An 18272-nucleotide genomic window follows, 5' to 3' on the forward strand; every position below is an offset into this window, starting at 1 on the left:
GAGAATGCTGGAAGGACTAACTAATGCGTTAGAGCCTCCCGCCCCCAAGGCATGCGGATCGCGACCAGGGAATGGGAGAGGATTACTCCACGAATTGGGCCTCGGGGAATTGTTAGAGCAAAGCACGGCGGGCGCGGAGAAAAAAACGTCAAAAGTCTATGCCGATCAGCTTTCGGGCTGATCCGCAACCGAGCTCAAATGCCGCCACCTGCCGGTCTGGGGGGCCAGTGATCGCTCGCTCGCTAGGCGGTTAGGAAAAGGGCGCAACGCCAGGGACGATCCCCGTCGTCGTAGTGCCACTAAGCCAACACTAGGCCCGAGCCTACACTTCAACTCTCCTCTTGTCGCTTTCGTGATCGCCGGGAGAGCGTCGTCCCCGTGCCGATATCTATTACTCATCATGCAGCCCTGCATAACGAGCCGGATGCCAGGTACGCGGGTCTTGAGCGGGTGATTGAGGGCGAGAGAACGGCCAGCCGCGGCAGCATCATCGATCGAGCCCCGGCAACCATCCTGATGGTGTGTTGGACCTTCTAGCGCTGACGCGTCGTCGCCCTTTTGTGTCGGCCATGGTCGGCTTCATTGGCTGCCGGCTGCACAAAGGAGACCAGGTGATCCCTCTCAATCAGGATTGCAGGACACACTTGATGTTTGTTCTTGGGTGTTGTAACCCCAAGTTGAATAGTCTGTTTTTCCATTCAGCTCTGCCCACGGCTAGCCATGGCCGAGACGGTAAAGGAACAAAACATAAATATGGCAGTCCCAATCAAGTAAACCCATCTATACGAAATCCATGGCCTTGCGTGCGATGAGAGTACAGCGGTATCGAGCTACAAAGTCGCCCACGAGGGGGCAAGGAAAGAAGAGAAATAGAACACGAACAGAAAAACAGCCGCCAGGTCTACTGCAGACACAAAGGGGTAATCAAAAAGCTGTCGCCCAAAACCGCGGCAGACCATCGGTAGAAGAGTATACAAAAGTACAAATAGATGGTAAAGAAAAGGGCTCGGCCTGGGCCCGTGGGAACTTCGCTGACCTGAACTTTTGCGCCGGATTCCCGACGCAGTGAAACATTGTGTCCTGTGCTAAACCACACATCTAGAGCCCTCGATATTAGGAAATGACCATGTTCGGTTGATGACAATCATTGCGTGACGTTTGGTCCTCCCTGCTGACCGATGTCGAAGAGCATCAGCGGCCACAGCTGTGCCTGCGAATGCGCCGCTTGTGCAACTGCTGCCGCGCTAACCGCAGGATGGGGCGATTGTAGCCCGTTGACAGCTATGGCGTGCATATCTGCCGCCATCCCTGGATTGTCCTCCGGCCCGGTTGAGACGGCATTGTCGCGTCCATTCGTGTGACCCAATGCCATTAGCGTCGAGGCATGGTGGTAGTCTTGCGGTCCAACGTTGCTCATCATCCATTGCCGCCATGCGTCGCTTTGGTTTTGCGATTGCCCAAACGAGCCGTGGCCGCCCGGCGGATACGTGAAGGCTGCGCTGGAGTCGTGCGTTGCCGTCGACGCCGCTGCCGCTGCATGCACAGCATTCATGTCGGACCCGGGAACGCTGTACTGTGTTTGGTCATAGCCTGATGTGCCGTTCTGATACGACGGCATTCCAGTCTGGCTCCTGTCCGGATACGAATACTGCGCCGGGACTGCAGGGTAGTGGTTCGACGACTGAGGCACCGAGTGATCTTCCGGAGGCAGGTACCCGCCAGTCGAAGGCTTATGAACATTGGCGTGCCCGTTGACTGTATGGCTATATGCAGTGGCGTACGTGTTGGCATTGGGGTACGGCGTCGTAGCCGTAGGCTCCTGACGTGGGGAAACATCCGGTTCGGTCTTCAGCACGTTTGCTGCAACCGCTGAAGCGGCAGATGCCGTCTTCTTGGCCAGATGATGGTTGATGTTCGAGAGCGTATGATCGATGATCGATCGACACGCCTTCTCGAGCCGCTTTCCAGACCCTGCGCAGGCATTAGCTTGACAACACTACCATCGGAATCTTGCGCCTTACCAAGAATTGTGCCGCACTCGTCCATAATCATGCACCACATGTCCATTTCGCTCTTGAGCTTGGCCATCTCCGAAGAAGTGATTTCGTCCTTGCGATGCGAGTACACAAAGAGTGTAGTCAACATGGCCGCCAGGTAAGCCGTACAGTTCACCCAAGGTGCGTCCAGGCACTTGTATTTCCTCAGCTCATCAAGACACCGGACCATTTTCGTCGTGGCCTGGAGGCAGATGGTCATATTCGAGTTCATGAGCTCCGAGTCTCTCGAGCGACACATGGCCGGGTGATGGAGCATCAGGTTCAACTCATGATCCCAGAACTGGACGTAGAGCGAGAAGATGTAGTCTTCGGAGTCGGCCCGTGATCCTTCCCTCAGCTCCATGGGTATTTGCTCTCTCCATTTGCGATGCTCGTCTTCCAGTCTCCGGAGGTGGGTAATGTAGAACTCGGGGTTTTGTCTCACTGCGTGGATGGTGCTGTACATCTCGGAATGGATCGTCGTGATTCGGATAACCTGAAGGCCGACGTGGAAGGAACATTTGCGGAACTCGCTCAAGTTGGTTTCCGAGGGGAGGTAGTCGTGGATCGGCTCGGGGAACTCGACGTCGATATCTTCCATACGCAGAGGCATGGGCCTGCCCAGCCTTCCGCAGAGCGCAACGTACAATCCGTGGAGAACCCAGAAGACGCGCTTCCTCGTCTCGATTTCCACCGGATCCCTCTTCGGTCCCAGATCGGTCCAGGCTTTTGCGGACCTGTGCAAGCCCAACTCAACGGAAATCATGAAGGTCATAGACGACATAAGCCAGGTAGCGCTAGGCTTAGGGAAATTACGAAGATGAAGGCAAATCATCACCAAGGCCTGGACATCGGCAATGGTGTGGCTGTTAACCAGGGTATAGAAAAAGCTTAGCGCGTAGCGGTAATGAGCGTGTGCCTGCTTCAACGACTCTGCGTTGCCGTTGCGAGCAGAAAACTGGTATTTGATGAAGGCCAGGACCATCTGGACCTGGACTTCCTCGGCGGGCGTCATCTGATAGCCGGGATCGCTGTAAACGCGGGACAACTGATACGGCGTAAGCACAGAGCAACAGCACGAGCAGGCGGTTCCTTACCAGATCCATGAAATGCGGCTTGTACAAGACCGGGGCGTACGGGTGCAAGCCGCGGAAGTACCACGTGGCGTACGTGGCGCACTCGCTGTAGCTCGCCGGAAGTTCCTCCTTCTTCGGCCTCGGGCAACCTGGCGCGTTCAGCGCGACGGCGAGGAAATGCTGGTAGGACACGGGATTGCTCAGATCCTCAACGTCGTCGGGGACGAAATCGTTCAGGTCAATTTCCATGCCAAAGAACGACAACGAGGTGCCCTTGATGGGACTGAGGACCGAGTTCGCCGACGACACGCCCAGGTAGTTGTCGCCGTGGAGGCCTGCGCGGAAGGTGGGCAGGTTGGGGCCACGGAAGTGCGCCGCCTCGCCGTCGCGCATTGAGCCGTTTGTGTCGGCCATGTGTGGGTAGGTGGAGCCGGACAGGGAGGCGGCCGAGGGCGCCGGGGGCGTCGAGCCCCATGTCTGGCTGTCGTTTGCGAGGCCATTCGGCCACGACGAGGTCTGGGTGGGCAGCGGGCTGGGGGTGAAGGAGGGCGGCGGCTGCGAGCCCGAGGGCAGGCGCGGCTCGACGCCAATCTCCTTGAGCTGCTGCTGCAGGGCGTAGACGGCGCCCTTGAGCTGGTTGTTCTCGTACTCAAGCTGCTCGGTGTGGCCGCGGGTGGTGGCGCGGCCGGTGATGCGGTCGGTGGTCTTGCACTCGGTGTTGTTCTGCACGCAGGGCGAGCAGCCGCCGGGGCGGCCGTCGCAGCGGATCTTGCGGACCTGGGGATGTTGTGAGCTCACGCTGTGCGACGCGATCGGGAGTGGGAGTAGCACGCACCTTGCAGCGGTCGCATGCCTGGCCGGTGCGGGTCGAGGCGGACAGTTTCTTCTTGACGCTGCTGCTGAAGTCGTCGGAGCTCTGGTGCTCGGTCTTGGGGTGCTTGGGGGTGCCGGTGGGCGTGGCCCCCGAGGGCGGCGGGCGCTTCGCAGGCATCATATGCGCGCGGGCGTCAGGCAGTTCCAGCGCAGTGGTGGAGGGTGGAAGATGCCGTATCCGAGTGGAAGATGCCGCCCGGCCGGGCTGGGGGAGTTTGGGCTCTTAAGCAGCGGCAGGCGGGCTCCTGGACTTGGGCTGGCGCAACAGGAGGAATTGCGCCCGCGTGCGGTCCGCCTGGCGCGTTTGGGGAGGGAAGAGGGCGACGAAAATAGAGCCTTGTCCGTTAAGGAGTAGTAGCCACCGAGCGAGGAGCCAGGCCCGATCACGTGCGGATCAGCGGCATGCAGCGCCGTGAAAAGAGGACGGAGAATCGAGTGCCTGGCACCTGGCGGGCGCGGGCTGCGTCTTTTCGTCGCGACATGCGCTAGCCCTGGCCGCGGGCGATGGGGGCGCCATCGCCCAGGCCCTGTTTGCTTTAACCACAGCCGTCCCGCAGCCCATTCCTGCTAGCAATTAGCTCTTCACGGCCCTTATCTCCTCGCAGCGCGCTGTGCAGCGATCCGCCCCGCACGCGCGACTCTCCCTTGCCCGCGCCCGCCGCTGCCCGCCAGACGCCAGAATGGCCGCCGTCCAGACCCTCGCGCTGCCGCACCTGTCACACGCGCCGGTGCACGTCGCCCTGTTCCAGCACGTCAGGAATGCCGCCTTCCTGCGCCAGCAGCTGCTCGCCGGCAACCAAGCCTTTGAGTACGCCTTCCTCGACGCCACTGCGGTATGCCGTCACCCCGCGCGCCATGTTTCTGCCGCACGCCCACGCCCACGCCCTCCTGCGCCCGTCACGTGTGCTGACCACCCCAGCTGCTCTCCACCACCCATGTGCTGGCTGCCGTGTTCCGCGCGCTCAACGACCAGCTCAATGGCCGCCTGAGGAGCCGCAACGTGCACTCGGAGATCGTCTTCTCGCTGAGCCCAAACAACAATGTACGTGAGGCGCGCGCTCGTTTGCCGCCGATCCACCATGGCACGCACAGCCCCCATGTGCCATCGATCCCTGCTCGCGTAACCAGTCCCGAATTAACGAGTGCTCAGATCGCGGACTCCTTCCGCCGCTTCGGCGTCCAGGATACGACCACCGCCCTGCTAGCTATCAAGGTCCCCACGGATGGCCACCCTCTTTCGGCCGCCCAAGTCCAGGCGCACCTTTCCGAATCCGTCGAGGGCACTGCCGTGCCGTTCACTGACGACAGCTTGGCCGAGTTCAGCGACCTGGCGCGGATACGTAAGACCTACAAGCTCGACGCAGCTCTGCCCAGCCAGAAGGGCAAGAACCCCCCCAAGAAGAGAAAGCAACCTAACGGCGTCGCTCACCTGAACGGCTCTGCCACTGACGAAGCGCCGCCCTCGCCGAGCGATGACAGGAAAGAAATGGAGGTTTGCATTCTGGGCATCATGGCGCTAAAGGGGTCTTAAGTTAGAAAATACGGAATATAGGTTTCATGTCGCGAGTAACCGTGAGAAGGGACTGACCAATCAGGGCGCGTCGGATTCTTCCACGGAGCTGTTCACGGGCGGTGAAGGGGTAACGAATACAACGCTGCAGATATCAGAAGCGGACGTATTTCCGTGCTGGAAATGTTGCTTTGCTACTGCTACAGTCTACACCCCTGTCCCCTGTCCCCGGCAGAATAAAGCTGCTCTTCACATCCGCCAACACCATCCCTGGAATGTACAGTTGAGTAGATTGTGATTGGTATCTGCTCGCTATTTACCGGTACTCGGGGCGGACGAAGTCGGCCAGGGTCTTGGGCTCGCCCTCGTAGTTGTGGGCACCGTCGTCGTCTGCGGATTCGCATTAGTATTGGGCCGGCAATTCCAGACGTCTCTGTGTGCATACGGTGGTGGTCGTGGTGGTGGCCATCGTCGGTGGGGCCAACGTATTCCATCTTCAGGACGTTGCCGCACTCGGGGCAGCGCTCAATCGGGCGGTCACGGGACATCTAATGACGAATTAGTTGGTTGGGTCTTCCTGTCGATCTCGGGTCGGGCGTACGGTAAGCCACTGGACGACGTGGGAGTCGGCGGGGACACCGGTGCAACCAGCGTACTGCTCATCGCCGAAGGACCGGACCATGATGGGGTCATCGAGGGTGCCTTAATCCGGACTTGTCAGCCGGGCATTGACCTGTACCGGATGCGATGGAGGCGTTCGCGACGTCTCGGCGGGGGGGCCATACCCTTGCGGGAGGAGTCCAGAGGCTTCATGTCGAAGATATCAACGCCCTGGATCTTGCCGAGAATCTCCAGACGCTCGAGACCGGTGGCCTGCTCGATGTCGGTGGGGACGGTACCGGGGGCGGCACCGGGAGGAAGAAGATCGGACTCGGTCGAGATCTCTGTGCGGGCAGCGGGCGCGCCAATTAGCTTGGGCGCATTGAGGCGTCGTATGGCGCGCGGAGCTCTAACCCTCGAACTTCTTCATCTGCTTGTCATCGGTGGGGACCTTGGCATCGCCTGTGAGTCGGTGGTATCAGCAGCTGCGGCATGGTCGGCGCGGGGGAGCCAGGCGGATGGCAGGGAGCTTACGGCGCACGATGGACGAGGTGAAGGAGCGGGCGACGACGGGGCGGATGACGGCGCGCCTGGCGACGGCGAAGGCGGAGCGCTGGAGGAACATGGTGACGCAGCAATTGGCGCGGAGTGGAGAGGTTGGGGTAGGGCGGGTGGGTGTGCGGAAGCTCGATGTCGTCGTGAGAGAATGTCGAATGATCCGTCGGCAAATTTACGGACCAACCACGCCCTGCGCTTCCTCAGCCCCGGGAGCCCATACACAGCTCGACCATTTCCAAGCACCTTCACAACTGCCATCCATCTATTCACTACGACAACTGCACATGTACTCACTACGCAGTAAACAGCAAAAAGCGAGTCAATTGTCCAGCAAAGGCGTCCTCTTCAACAGCCCCTCAGCCCCGCTCTATGTGACTACACAACTGCCTTTTCCCTCAGCGCGTCAATGTCTCCCTCGCTGTACCCAATTTCTTTCAAAACCTCGTCTGTGTGCTCGCCCAGATACGGTGCCCTTGTCCGGATTTGGCCGGGGTTGGAAGAAAACTTTACGGGCACGCCAATCATCTTCACCGACCCACTGGCTACTTCCTCCACGGGAATCGATTCCACCATGTTCCGGGCCTGAATCTGGGGATGCGCAAAGGCTCGTTCGATCGTGTTCACAGGACCGTGGGCCAAGCCACTCCCTTCCAGGGCCTTCATCCATTCGTCGAGCGTCTTCTCCTTGATCACATCTGCCACAACGGTGTCGAGGGCCTTGCGATGTTGCACCCTTGCGGCGTTGGTCTTGAACCTCGAGTCATCCAGTAACTCGGGCTTCCCCAACCTTTCGACAAGAATCTTGAATTGGCGGTCGTTGTTCGCCCCCACTGCCAGATACCCATCCTTCGTCTGGAAAGTATCGTATGGAGCTAGGCTTGGGTGCGCGTTGCCGAAGCGCTTGCCCTCGAGCCCCATGTTCAGCCAATTGGCGCCGATGTTGATGAGTAGCGAGATCTGCGTCTCAAACAGAGATGCATCGAGCTTCTGCCCCTTACCAGTCTGGGCGCGTGCCTGCAGCGCAGCGAGAATTGCTCCGTGAAGGTACAGGCCTGTACACATGTCGACCATCCCTACCCCAGGTCGTACCGGAGGCTGGCCGGGCCCGCCTGTGATGTGCATCAGCCCAGCCTCTGCCGCTGCTATCGCGTCATATCCTGCGCGTCTTTCGTATGGGCCTGAGGGGCCATAGCCTGGTTTTACTTGTCAGCCTACTTGCCTATATGTACCGGTACCCTTGGGCCTCACCAGAAATGGATGCATATATGATAGCCTGGTTGATACCAGAAACGACATCGTAGCCGATTCCCAGCTCATCTGCTTTTCCAGGAACGAAATTCTCGATCCTAAGTTTTAAGTGTCAGTCGCGGTCCCACTCCTTTCGAACGCTCACTTACAAAACGTCCGAAGTCTTCGCCAGCTCTAGAAGCACTTGTCGGCCTTCCGGCTTCTTCAGGTCTAGCGTGATAGAGCGCTTGTTTCGATTGACAGCGTTGAAGTAAAATGACATGGGCCCTTCAGTCTTCCACTTTCCTGCCTCGCCACCGACTGTCCATTGTCTGGTATCATCCTGCAATAAGAGATCATCAGAAATCTGTATCGACAACTTCACACAAGCGACTCACTCCGCTTCCTCTCTGTTCAACTTTAATAACATCTGCGCCATAATCGGCCAATATTTGAGTGCAGAAAGGTGCCTTTCAGCTATTAGCATACTGATTCAGATATTTGGTGGAGGGATTTCTCACGGCAAGTATCCGAGAGAGATCGAGGACTTTAAGACCAGCCAGAGCGCCGGTTTTTGTGTTGCTTTCTACTGCGGATGCCAGAGATCTCGCATGAGTACTGGTTGGGGGCTGCGCCGCCGGGCGAAAGTGTTTCGTGAGGAGCTGAAGCCTCCGGGCTGCTGCATTTCTCAACATGTTGACTCCGTGGTATCGAACTACAGTAAAAATAAAAGCCTAAAGAGAGAAGTATTCGAGAAAATGATGGTGCTTATATGCTTCGAGAGGTCTGAATAAGTCGACGTAACTAGCCCCTCTTTGGTTACCCGGGGACAATTGCGGGGTTCGTCGGAGCCTTGAACGCGGCGCCGTGAAGTCTTCCCGAGGTTGCTGGTCAACATCATACCTTCAACACAGGCCATTTGGTGAAGGATATCGTATCTCTGAGCCATTGCTGATTCGCCAAGGAAGCGTTTTGTCTTGATTAGCGTGTACTCACAGAAATGGCCAAGTCCATTTGCCTTAGTCTCAAGAGAGCAGCTGACACCACGGCAGCTACCGATTCTTGTGCGATTTACCGAAAGAAGGACTCAAAGCTCACCACTTAGACTAGGAGTTGCTTGGAGGCAAGAACGGTGAAATCTCTTGAGTTATGGAACCTGACTAGATTTAGACGGACCGTCTACGAAGCCTCCTTCTACCTCAACTAGGGGCTGGGTGTGGCAGGGAAATCTCCTTTTAATTTGGCAATGGTCTCTAGCATAGCAACTGCCTCCGCAACTCTGAGTTCAGACTCGGCGTGCTGTGCAGACATTAACATGCCGAGGCAGCCAACGAATGATGTGGATTCCTAGCGTCAATGGTTGTTGACATGGTAGGCGGCGGTGTCCGGGCCTGTTCAAAAGGGCGGCAATAGTGCATGACGGGATGAAGTATGCGCGGGACTGTCACGTTGAAAGGTATTCGAAGGAGGGTTTGATCCTAGGGTAGGTGCGGTGGGCATTGGGATTGCCGAAGCCATATCGGAAGAGCATGGCCTTACGACAAAGGTTAAAAGTACTTAGAGATTCTCTGAGCCTTGGTTTAGTGGTGGTTGGAAATCTCGAATGCGAGGGATTCAAGGCAACATGCTGGCTGGCAACGCAAAACCAGTGCATGTGGAAGATAATCTCAATGCTTTGTGTTCATACTTGTCACGGGGAAGAATCACGTAGCTTGGTCTAAGGATGTTGATGGCCAACTTTCTGTAATTTTCAATGGCAAAACAGGTATGCCTCTCTGGTTCGTTGCTCATCGTGCATTATGACACATTCAACGCCGCACACTCAAGATTCCCATCCAAGATTTTCCCTGAACTCCGAAAAAGACTTTTCACTTTTTGGTGACTGCTCCATGCGCTTACGAGTAGAGCTTCTTGTCGAAGCTGTGCAGGCCGTGGACGTTACCCTCAGCCTGAGCGCTGGCAGTACGGAGCTCGAAGCGGACCTTGCCCTCCTGGACATGGTCGTGGAGCTCAGTCAAGCTCGTGATACCCATATCCTGCATCGAGTGCTGCACACCAGCATGGAGGTAAGGCAGGAACTTGGTGATGGAACCACGGTCGAGAACCGAGCCAGAGACACCCTGGGCAACCAGAACCCTGTCGCCCTCAGAGAAGTAGCGGGCAGTACCAGCGTTGCTGGCCTTGGCATCGCCGCCAGCGCCGGCCTTCTTGTCCTCCATAGCATCAATGGAGCCCATGCCGCGGTAGGCCTTGACAAGCTGGCCCTCACGGCTGACGAAGTACTGGCCAGGAGACTCAGTAGTACCGGCAAGCAGACCACCCATCATGACGGTGCTAGCACCCATGGCAAGACCCTTGACAATGTGGCCGACGTTCTGGATACCACCGTCTGCAATGCAAGGGACACCGAAACGGGCGGCAAAGCGGGTGACGTTGTAGACAGAGGTGGCCTGGGGGCGACCAACAGCCATAACCTCCTGGGTAATGCAAGCACTTCCACTACCCATTCCAATACGGAGACCGTCGGCACCAGCGGCAATGAGAGCGGCAGCCTGGTCACGGGTAACGACGTTACCACCGATGACGTCCAGGCCGGGGTACTTCTCCTTGATGAACTTGATCATCTCAATCTGGTACATCGAGTTACCCTGGGAGCTGTCAAGGATGACAATGTCCAGGCCGGCCTCAACGAGCTTCTCGAGACGGATCTTGTCCTCAGGGCGGGTGCCGATAGCGGCAGCAGAGATCAGCTGCTTCGAGTCGGGGAGCTTGGAGGCCAGGGGGAAGTTCAAGTTCTTCATCAAGTCGGAGCGAGAGAGAAGGGCGACCAGACTACCCTCCTCGTCGGTGATGGGAAGCTTGCCCTTCCTGGAAGTGCGGAGGAGCTCGTTGGCGCCCTCGAGGGAGATGCCAGTCTTGGCGGTGACGAGATCGGTGGACATGACCTCGGTGACAGGGAGATCGAGGTCCTTCTCGAACTGGATATCGCGAGGGGTGATGATTCCAATAAGCTTGGAGCGGAGAGTACCAGCCTCTGTACATCGCGTCAGTGTGTGCAACTACAAAATGCTTGCAAACAAATGATGGGATGAGGCGGGTCAGAAAACATGTGTCTCCCCACACGACGGAATCGTGCTGCGGTTGAACGAAAGTTATATAATATGGTTGGAACATCACGGAATTGTTTGTGCTCTCGGTGCGAATATAAAGGGAACGTACCGGTGACAGGGAAACCACCGAAGCCGTGCTTCTCCCTGAGGGCCTTGGCTTCGCCGACGGTGGTCTTGGGGGAGATGACAACGGGGTCAAGGATAAAGCCGTTCTCGTAGCGCTTGACCTTGCGGACCATCTCAGCCTGGTCTTCCATGGAGCAGTTGTGGTGAATGACACCGAGACCGCCAAGAAGAGCCATGTGGATGGCCATGTTGTGCTCGGTGACAGTGTCCATGGGAGACGAAAGGAAGGGCGTCTTCAGGGTAATGCGCTTGGTGATGGGCGAGTCAAGGGCGACCTCGGAAGCGGGGAAGCCTGAGAAGCAGACGGTCAGGCGCGTGCTCAGCTAACGTTGGGCGGGAGGAAGCATACCGATGTAGCCGGGCAGGACCAGGAAGTCGTTGTAGGTGAGGCCACCGTTCCTCTTCGAGTCAACGAGAGTATGGACATCGATGCCGTCGTACTCGGCATAGTCGTTCTTCAGGACCTCGAGCGCGGTCTTGTGGTCGAGCACCTGGGCAGGCGCAGCTCCGTTGACGGCGGGCATGGTGAAAGAAGTTGCAGAGACTGCGGAGAGAGAATGCGGGTATCAAGAGAAGAAGAGACGGACGACAGGCTAAACAATATTCGTGGTCAGGCTGCCGCCGGGGAGTTTTCCCAAGAAGAAAACTTTTGGAGGAGAGCGCGCGCGAGAAATTTGAGGGCGGCCAGCGGCCGGAGGCTCGGCGCTACGGTCCCGCACGCTAATCGATAAGAGAGCTGGTACCGTGTGCCCGCCCGCACAGATGCCCGGCCGCGGCGCTTCTCTCTTCCATCTCACCGGGCGCCGCAAGCTCTAGATCTCGCCCGAGATGGTTCTCGGTCGCCGAGAGCGGCCTTGCGGCTCTCTGCTGGCCGTCGGTGCGGCGCCTCGTGTCTGTTGAGCACGGCCGACTAGTAGGACAGCAGGTGCGGCGTCCAGGCGCGCTAGCGAGGTGCAAGGTGCGGCGACGCGCGCACGCGTCTTGCGAGCTGCCGTCATATCTACCACGTCTGCCCGCTCACCGCTCATCGCGACAAGCTCGTCGATCCCCCGGCGCGAGCAGCAGGCGGCGTCCTGTGCGGGCGATGCCAGATGCTTCAGCGACGGGACACCTGCAGCCATGCAGCGTGCTCAATGCCGGCTGCAGTCTGGGGAATGGATTCGCAGCGGCCCAGGGCAGCGGGGATGCGCATGTCACACGAGAGCCGCTAGCTAGGGGCCGTCGCTCGCCCAGCTGTTGCACGTTGCCCACTTGATCTCGGCGCACGGGCCACAAAGTAAACACTGAGCCGCCAAACACCCGCTCGCTCTCCAAGTCGCTACTTCTCGTTTTGCGCACGCCGCTCCCATATCCAACCCCCTCACGATACCCTCCGCCTCGAAGGTGGCCACCCCCAGCCGAAGCCCGCCTGGCTCTCGCAACTCCCCGCCGCGCCCGTCTCGGATCCCGGCTTTCCGCGCCTCAGCCCACCGCACATCGGGCCGTCACCTCGAGTCGATTCGCCCACCTCAAGGCCGCGTTCGACGCCACAGCTGTGCGACGAGCACTTGTGATGTTCACGACTTACGATTAATACGATCACCATGTCCAACTCTCCAACCCGCCCGCGCTCGCAGCACCACCAGGCTTCCTTTCCCAGTCCGCTGCGCCAGACGTCAACCGCCTCAAATGGATCCTCAGGCCAGTCGTCCAGCGATGCGCCGAGCAGAACGAGCACCGTTTCGTCCAGCTCCAACGGCCTGACCGACTTCCGCAGCGTCCTCAAGAGCCATAGGCGGGGCCTTAGCGAGAATACAACTGTTGTGACAAGCCAAGATCCGCCGCTTGGGCATAATCCCGCCGGAACCTACCTTTCCATGCGGTCGAAGCTACGACCGCTACCGCACGCTCCCGCCAGCCCTCCTTCCTCGCCAGAGAAGGCTCATACTCCCACCCACTCTCGCTCCAAGAGCTATGCGCCGACCAGCTCATCTCCTCCAATCATAGACACGGCAGCTTCGCGTGCGCATCCTCGGTCACCGAACCTCCCAACCCCACTGTCTCCTCCTGTCCAAGATACCACCCCGCCTCGTTCCCACAACAGATCGCAAAGCCTAGATCCTTTCAATGCGCCCCAACTTCATAGTACTGCATCTCCCTCTGCCATGGACGGGTCAACGTCTCCGACCAAACAGTACTCGATGGCGCTGTCGCGGGCAGACTCCATTCGAGCGCCTGGAGGGGGGCGTCCGGCGCGAGAGCGTCCGAAATCTGTTGCGTTCGCCCCTCAGCTGGAGCACCCCGACCTCAAGGGGTTGGAGCGGTCGTCCACGGCGCAGCTAAGAACCCTTTCGAAATTCGGAGCCAGTGGCGATGAAGAGTTCACCATCAAGTCACCGGAGGAGGAGGTCGTTGGTATGCATGGGCGACGTAGGCTGCAGCGAGGCATGTCTACGCGCGGCAAGAAAGTTCAGTCCGGTTGGGCAACCAGGACATGGATGGATCAGCAGAGACAGTTTCTGCAAGCGTACGAGTACTTGTGTCATATCGGTGAGGCCAAGGAGTGGATTGAAGACATCATTGACAAGCCTATTCCCGCCATTGTACAGCTCGAGGAGGCATTGCGGGATGGCGTCACCCTGGCAGAAATCGTTCAAGCTTTAAATCACGACAAGCCTGTCAGGATCTTCCGACACCCGAAACTACAGTTCCGCCACTCGGATAATATTGCGCTTTTCTTCCGACTCTTGCACGATGTCGAGCTGCCCGAACTCTTCCGCTTCGAACTTGTGGACTTGTACGAGAAGAAGAATATCCCCAAGGTCATCTATTGTATTCATGCGCTGTCCTGGCTTCTTTACCGCAAAGGCATAGTCGACTTCCGAATCGGAAACCTCGTGGGTCAGCTTCAGTTCGAGGACCATGAATTGGAAGAGATGCAGAAGGGACTGGACAAGTCTGGTGTCAGCATGCCCAACTTCTCAGGAATGAGCGCCAACTTTGGCGAGCCCGAACCCGAGCCTGAGCCGGAACCCGTTGAGACTGAGGAGGAGCGTATCCAGAGGGAACTTGCGGAATACGAAGACATCGTCGTTGATCTCCAGGCTCAGATCCGAGGGGCCATGGAACGCATGCGTCTTGGGGAATTCATGCAAGCTCTATGGGACAACGAGGACTGGATTGTTGATCTCCAATCTAGGATTCGAGGAGACTTCTCCAGGCAAATTGCTGAGTACAAAATGGACATGCGGAGATTTGCGGTAAATCTGCAGAGTGCTGGAAGGGGCTTCATTGTACGTTCGAAGCAGCGAAGCAACGAACAATATTGGCACAACAAGGAGAAGGAAGTCGTTACTCTCCAGAGCCTTGTGCGCGCACGCAAGGCCAGAGCCGAGGTCCACCATACCAAGGCACGCGTGCAACATCACGAACCCGGAATTAGGTCATTCCAAGCCGCCATCAGGGGAGCCTTGAAGCGAAGAGACGTGGGCGACCAGTACGAGGCAACCAAGGAAGCAACATCTGGTGTAACGGAGCTGCAAGCCGCGATTCGGGGTGCTCTCCTGCGCAAATTCATCGAGGATCAACTTGCCGACTTGCAGGACGCCGAGACCGGAATCCAAGCCTTCCAATCTGCTGTTCGTGGCGCACTTCTACGCAACAAGGTGGAGGATCAGATTGCTGGCCTACAGGATGCCGAAGTCAGCATTCAGGCCTTACAGTCTGCCATTCGCGGCGCACTTTTGCGCAAGCAGATGGATGATCAGTGGACGGCTACGCAGGAAGCTGGAAACCAAATCGAACTCCTCCAAGCTCTCACCCGTGGTATGTTGATCCGCAAATCTCAACGCGCCGAGCAGGACAACCTCCGCCAGCAGGAGGCTGTCTTCACAATGCTGCAGGGAGCTATTCGCGGAGCCGCTGCAAGGTCCCAGACCTCACAGCTGGTTGAGGACTTGTCAAGTAAAGAGGAGCACTGGGCAGAGTTGCAAGCTGCTGCTCGCGGCAACGCGCTCCGCAGCTCAATGGACCAGCTTCGCGAGAGGCTTGCTTCGTGCACGGACGAGATCGTTGAAATTCAATCTGCCGCTCGCGGTGCAAAGGCAAGAGCTGACGTTGCGGAGACATTGAACGCATTGGCAGAGGAAGAGGAGATGATCTTGGATTTGCAGTCAGCAATCAGGGGTCAGCTCCTCCGACAGAAGTACCAAGCTGACCTCGACGCTCTCGAGGCGGCAACGCAAAGCATCACCGAGTTCCAGTCCGCGGTACGTGGTTTTGCCGCTCGGAACGAGACGTACGACACCCTTTGTGCCCTTGCGGAGAATGAGGAACAGGTAATCGAGCTTCAAGCCCTTACCCGGGCGATGCTTGCCCGAGCTAAGATCGGTACCCTGCTTATGAATCTGGAGCCTGAAGAGGAGGCGATCTGCGAGCTCCAGTCCCTGGCGCGCGGTAAGCTGATCAGAACTCGGTTTGTTGAAAAGCAAAAGTTCTATAGAGAGAACATGGAAAAGGTTATCAAGGTCCAGAGCTTCGTTCGGGGTCGCCAGCAGGGCGAAGCCTACAAGAGCCTTACCAGTGGAAAGAATCCGCCCGTCAGCACCGTCAAGAACTTTGTCCATTTGCTCAACGATAGCGATATTGACTTTGACGAGGAGATCGGTGAGTACAGTTGTTGTCCCACACGGTCCTTGAATCACATGCTGACCTGGCTACAGAGTTCGAACGTCTGCGGAAGACTGTTGTTCAGCACATCCGCCAGAACGAGATGGCCGAGCAATATATTGATCAGCTGGACATCAAGATTGCCCTCCTCGTGCGCAACAAGATTACTCTTGACGAGGTCGTAAAGCACCAGAGGCATTTCGGTGGCCACGTCGGAAATCTCCTGACCAACAAGGAGCTGGCCTCCAAGGACCCTTTTGATCTCAGGGCACTGAACAAGAACTCGAGAAGGAAGCTGGAGCATTACCAGGAATTCTTCTTCATCCTCCAAACCCAGCCGCAGTATCTCGCTCGCCTGTTCAAGAAGCTTCGTGACCAGGGACTGGCCGAAAAGGAGAGCAAACGGGTTGAGCTCCTCATCATGGGTCTGTTCGGATTCGCGCAGAAGAGGAGAGAGGAGTACTATCTCCTCAAGTTGATTGCTCGGTCGATCAAAGAGGAGGTTGAAATCTGTGGCTCCGTCCAGGACTACCTTCGTGGAAACTTCTTCTGGAGCAAGGTCCTAGCCAACTATGTCCGTACTCCCAGAGACAGGAAGTATTTGAGGGAGCTGCTCGGACCGTTGATCAAGGAGAACATCATGGAGAATGAAGCACTCGATCTGGAGAGTGATCCCCTCCAAATCTACCGTTCGGCAATCAACAACGAAGAGCTCAGAACCGGCCGCCGCAGCCGCAGAATGCTGGATGTACCCCGCGAAGAAGCGATCCGAGACCCGGAAACGCGTGAAACTTTCATCCGCCATCTGCAGGACCTTCGTGACATTGCTGATCAGTTCTTTGCCAGCATGGAGGAGCTTCTCCACAAGATGCCGTACGGTATGCGCTATGTTGCTCAGCAGCAACATGAGGCCCTGTGCAAGAAGTTCCCCCACGACGAGCCACAATACATTCTCCAAATCATTGGGCACTGGCTCTGGAAAACCTACCTGCAGCCGGCTCTGGTGCAGCCTGAGACGTGGGGTGTCATTGACCGCGGACTCTCGCCGCTTCAAAAGAGGAACCTCGGTGAGGTGGCAAAGGTGGTTGGGCAAGTTGCAGCTGGCAGACATTTTGGTGGCGACAACATCTATCTTCAGCCGTTGAACAGTTACATCACGGAAGCGATCAGTCGGCTTGGGGAGATTTGGACAACCCGTAAGTCGCTGCTCGTTTTCCCCATGTTGTAATCCATGCTAACTTCCCTCAGTCATCACAATTCGCCCGGCTGAAAGCCAATTTGATATCGACGAGTTCAATGACCTCTACAGCACTCAGAAGCCCACTCTGTATATCAAGCTCTCGGACATCTTTGGCATCCATCAACTCGTCGCCTCGGACCTCCCCTCGGTTTGCATTGCGCAAGACGACATTCCTCTGCGGGAGTTGCTCCGCGAGCTAGGTAGTGCCAAGGGCAACGAGCATGAGTTGTCTGGCGTGAACGCCACTGAGATCAGTCTCACTCTGAATCCCAAGTTCCATGAAGTTGAAGGTGAGTAACCAAGCAAGAAATAGCCGTGAGATGCTAACTCTTCACAGACGCCGACGCACCGATTAGGGCCCTCTACATGGAGACGAAGCGCTGTGTCCTGTATATCATCCGTATCCAGACGGGTCCGGATCTTTTGAGCATCATGGTCAAGCCGGTGACGGATGAGGATGAGGATCGCTGGGCGGCCCTTATCCAAGAAGAAATCATCCCTGATGACAACAGGCAGCGCTCGGCCTACACGAACACGGCGTCGCCTCTGATTGACATTGCGTCGCTCAGCTACACGGAACTTAAGCGTACGGCGCTTGAGAACATCATGACTCTTGAGCACACTGGCCGCATTGACCGCCACAACAGGTACCAGGATTTGCTCAACGAGATTGCCATCGACATCCGCACCAAGCATCGGCGCCGCATCCAGCGCAGTCGCGAAATGGAGAACATCAGGGCGACACTCAATGCTCTGGACTCCAAGTCGGAGTGGCTGGACAGCCAGCTCAAGTCGTACAACAACTACATTGAGCAAGCCATGGTTACACTGCAGAGTAAGAAGGGCAAGAAGAAATTCCTTCTTCCTTTCACGAAGCAGTACAACCACGAGCGTGAGCTGCAGAGACGAGGCCAAGTGCCGAAGTTCGGGTCGTTCAAGTACTCGGCGCGGGCTCTTGGCGAGAAGGGAGTGTTGGTCGAGTGGCGAGGATACACGGACAAGGACCGTGGCTGGGAGAAGACCAACATCACCATCTCCAGCGACCAGGTCGGCATTTTCCTCGTCGAAGGGTCGGTTGGAAGCATGATGATCCCCGGAGCCAGCGCGGTGATCCCGCTCGACGACCTCCTGCAAGCGCAGTTCGAGAACAAACAGTTCATCCACCTGTTCGGGGGCGAGGAAGCAGGAGCGCAGGGATCGCTCAAGCTTAATGTTAATCTGCTCTTGCACCTGGTGTTCAAGAAGTTTTACAGAGACGGCGGGTCATAA

General features: G+C 57.4%; 6 protein-coding genes across 6 annotated transcripts; 2 read left to right on the forward strand and 4 right to left on the reverse strand.

The window, feature by feature from the left end:
- Nucleotides 1-1144: 1144 nt before the first annotated feature.
- SLS55_008977 (uncharacterized protein) lies at nt 1145-4103 on the reverse strand (the record flags this gene model as incomplete). Its single annotated transcript, XM_066780382.1, has 4 exons — nt 1145-1971; nt 2001-3084; nt 3134-3889; nt 3948-4103. 4 exons carry the CDS (start codon nt 4101-4103, stop codon nt 1145-1147), a joined length of 2823 nt encoding a protein of 940 aa, XP_066629611.1.
- A 562-nt stretch (nt 4104-4665) lies between these two features.
- Nucleotides 4666-5516, forward strand: SLS55_008978 (uncharacterized protein; the record flags this gene model as incomplete). The annotated part of the gene is made up of 2 exons (XM_066780383.1): nt 4666-4818; nt 4905-5516. The coding sequence occupies 2 exons, from the start codon at nt 4666-4668 to the stop codon at nt 5514-5516; spliced, it is 765 nt and encodes a 254-aa protein (XP_066629612.1).
- Nucleotides 5517-5811: 295 nt separating this feature from the next.
- COX4 (Cytochrome c oxidase subunit 4) lies at nt 5812-6720 on the reverse strand (the record flags this gene model as incomplete). Its single annotated transcript, XM_066780384.1, has 6 exons — nt 5812-5885; nt 5941-6043; nt 6097-6197; nt 6281-6439; nt 6510-6557; nt 6630-6720. 6 exons carry the CDS (start codon nt 6718-6720, stop codon nt 5812-5814), a joined length of 576 nt encoding a protein of 191 aa, XP_066629613.1.
- A 308-nt stretch (nt 6721-7028) lies between these two features.
- On the reverse strand, nt 7029-8163 carry SLS55_008980 (uncharacterized protein; the record flags this gene model as incomplete). Its single annotated transcript, XM_066780385.1, has 4 exons — nt 7029-7667; nt 7743-7846; nt 7902-7999; nt 8051-8163. The coding sequence occupies 4 exons, from the start codon at nt 8161-8163 to the stop codon at nt 7029-7031; spliced, it is 954 nt and encodes a 317-aa protein (XP_066629614.1).
- Nucleotides 8164-9775: 1612 nt separating this feature from the next.
- Nucleotides 9776-11640, reverse strand: IMD1 (inosine-5'-monophosphate dehydrogenase; the record flags this gene model as incomplete). Its single annotated transcript, XM_066780386.1, has 3 exons — nt 9776-10914; nt 11100-11408; nt 11466-11640. The coding sequence occupies 3 exons, from the start codon at nt 11638-11640 to the stop codon at nt 9776-9778; spliced, it is 1623 nt and encodes a 540-aa protein (XP_066629615.1).
- Nucleotides 11641-13593: 1953 nt separating this feature from the next.
- IQG1 (iqgap-related protein) lies at nt 13594-18272 on the forward strand (the record flags this gene model as incomplete). Its single annotated transcript, XM_066780387.1, has 5 exons — nt 13594-14733; nt 14851-15760; nt 15817-16959; nt 17012-17293; nt 17341-18272. 5 exons carry the CDS (start codon nt 13594-13596, stop codon nt 18270-18272), a joined length of 4407 nt encoding a protein of 1468 aa, XP_066629616.1.

The sequence above is a fragment of the Diplodia seriata genome (assembly GCF_021436955.1).
Source record: "Diplodia seriata strain FDS-637 chromosome Unknown scaffold_9, whole genome shotgun sequence".
Classification (NCBI taxonomy): domain Eukaryota; kingdom Fungi; phylum Ascomycota; class Dothideomycetes; order Botryosphaeriales; family Botryosphaeriaceae; genus Diplodia; species Diplodia seriata.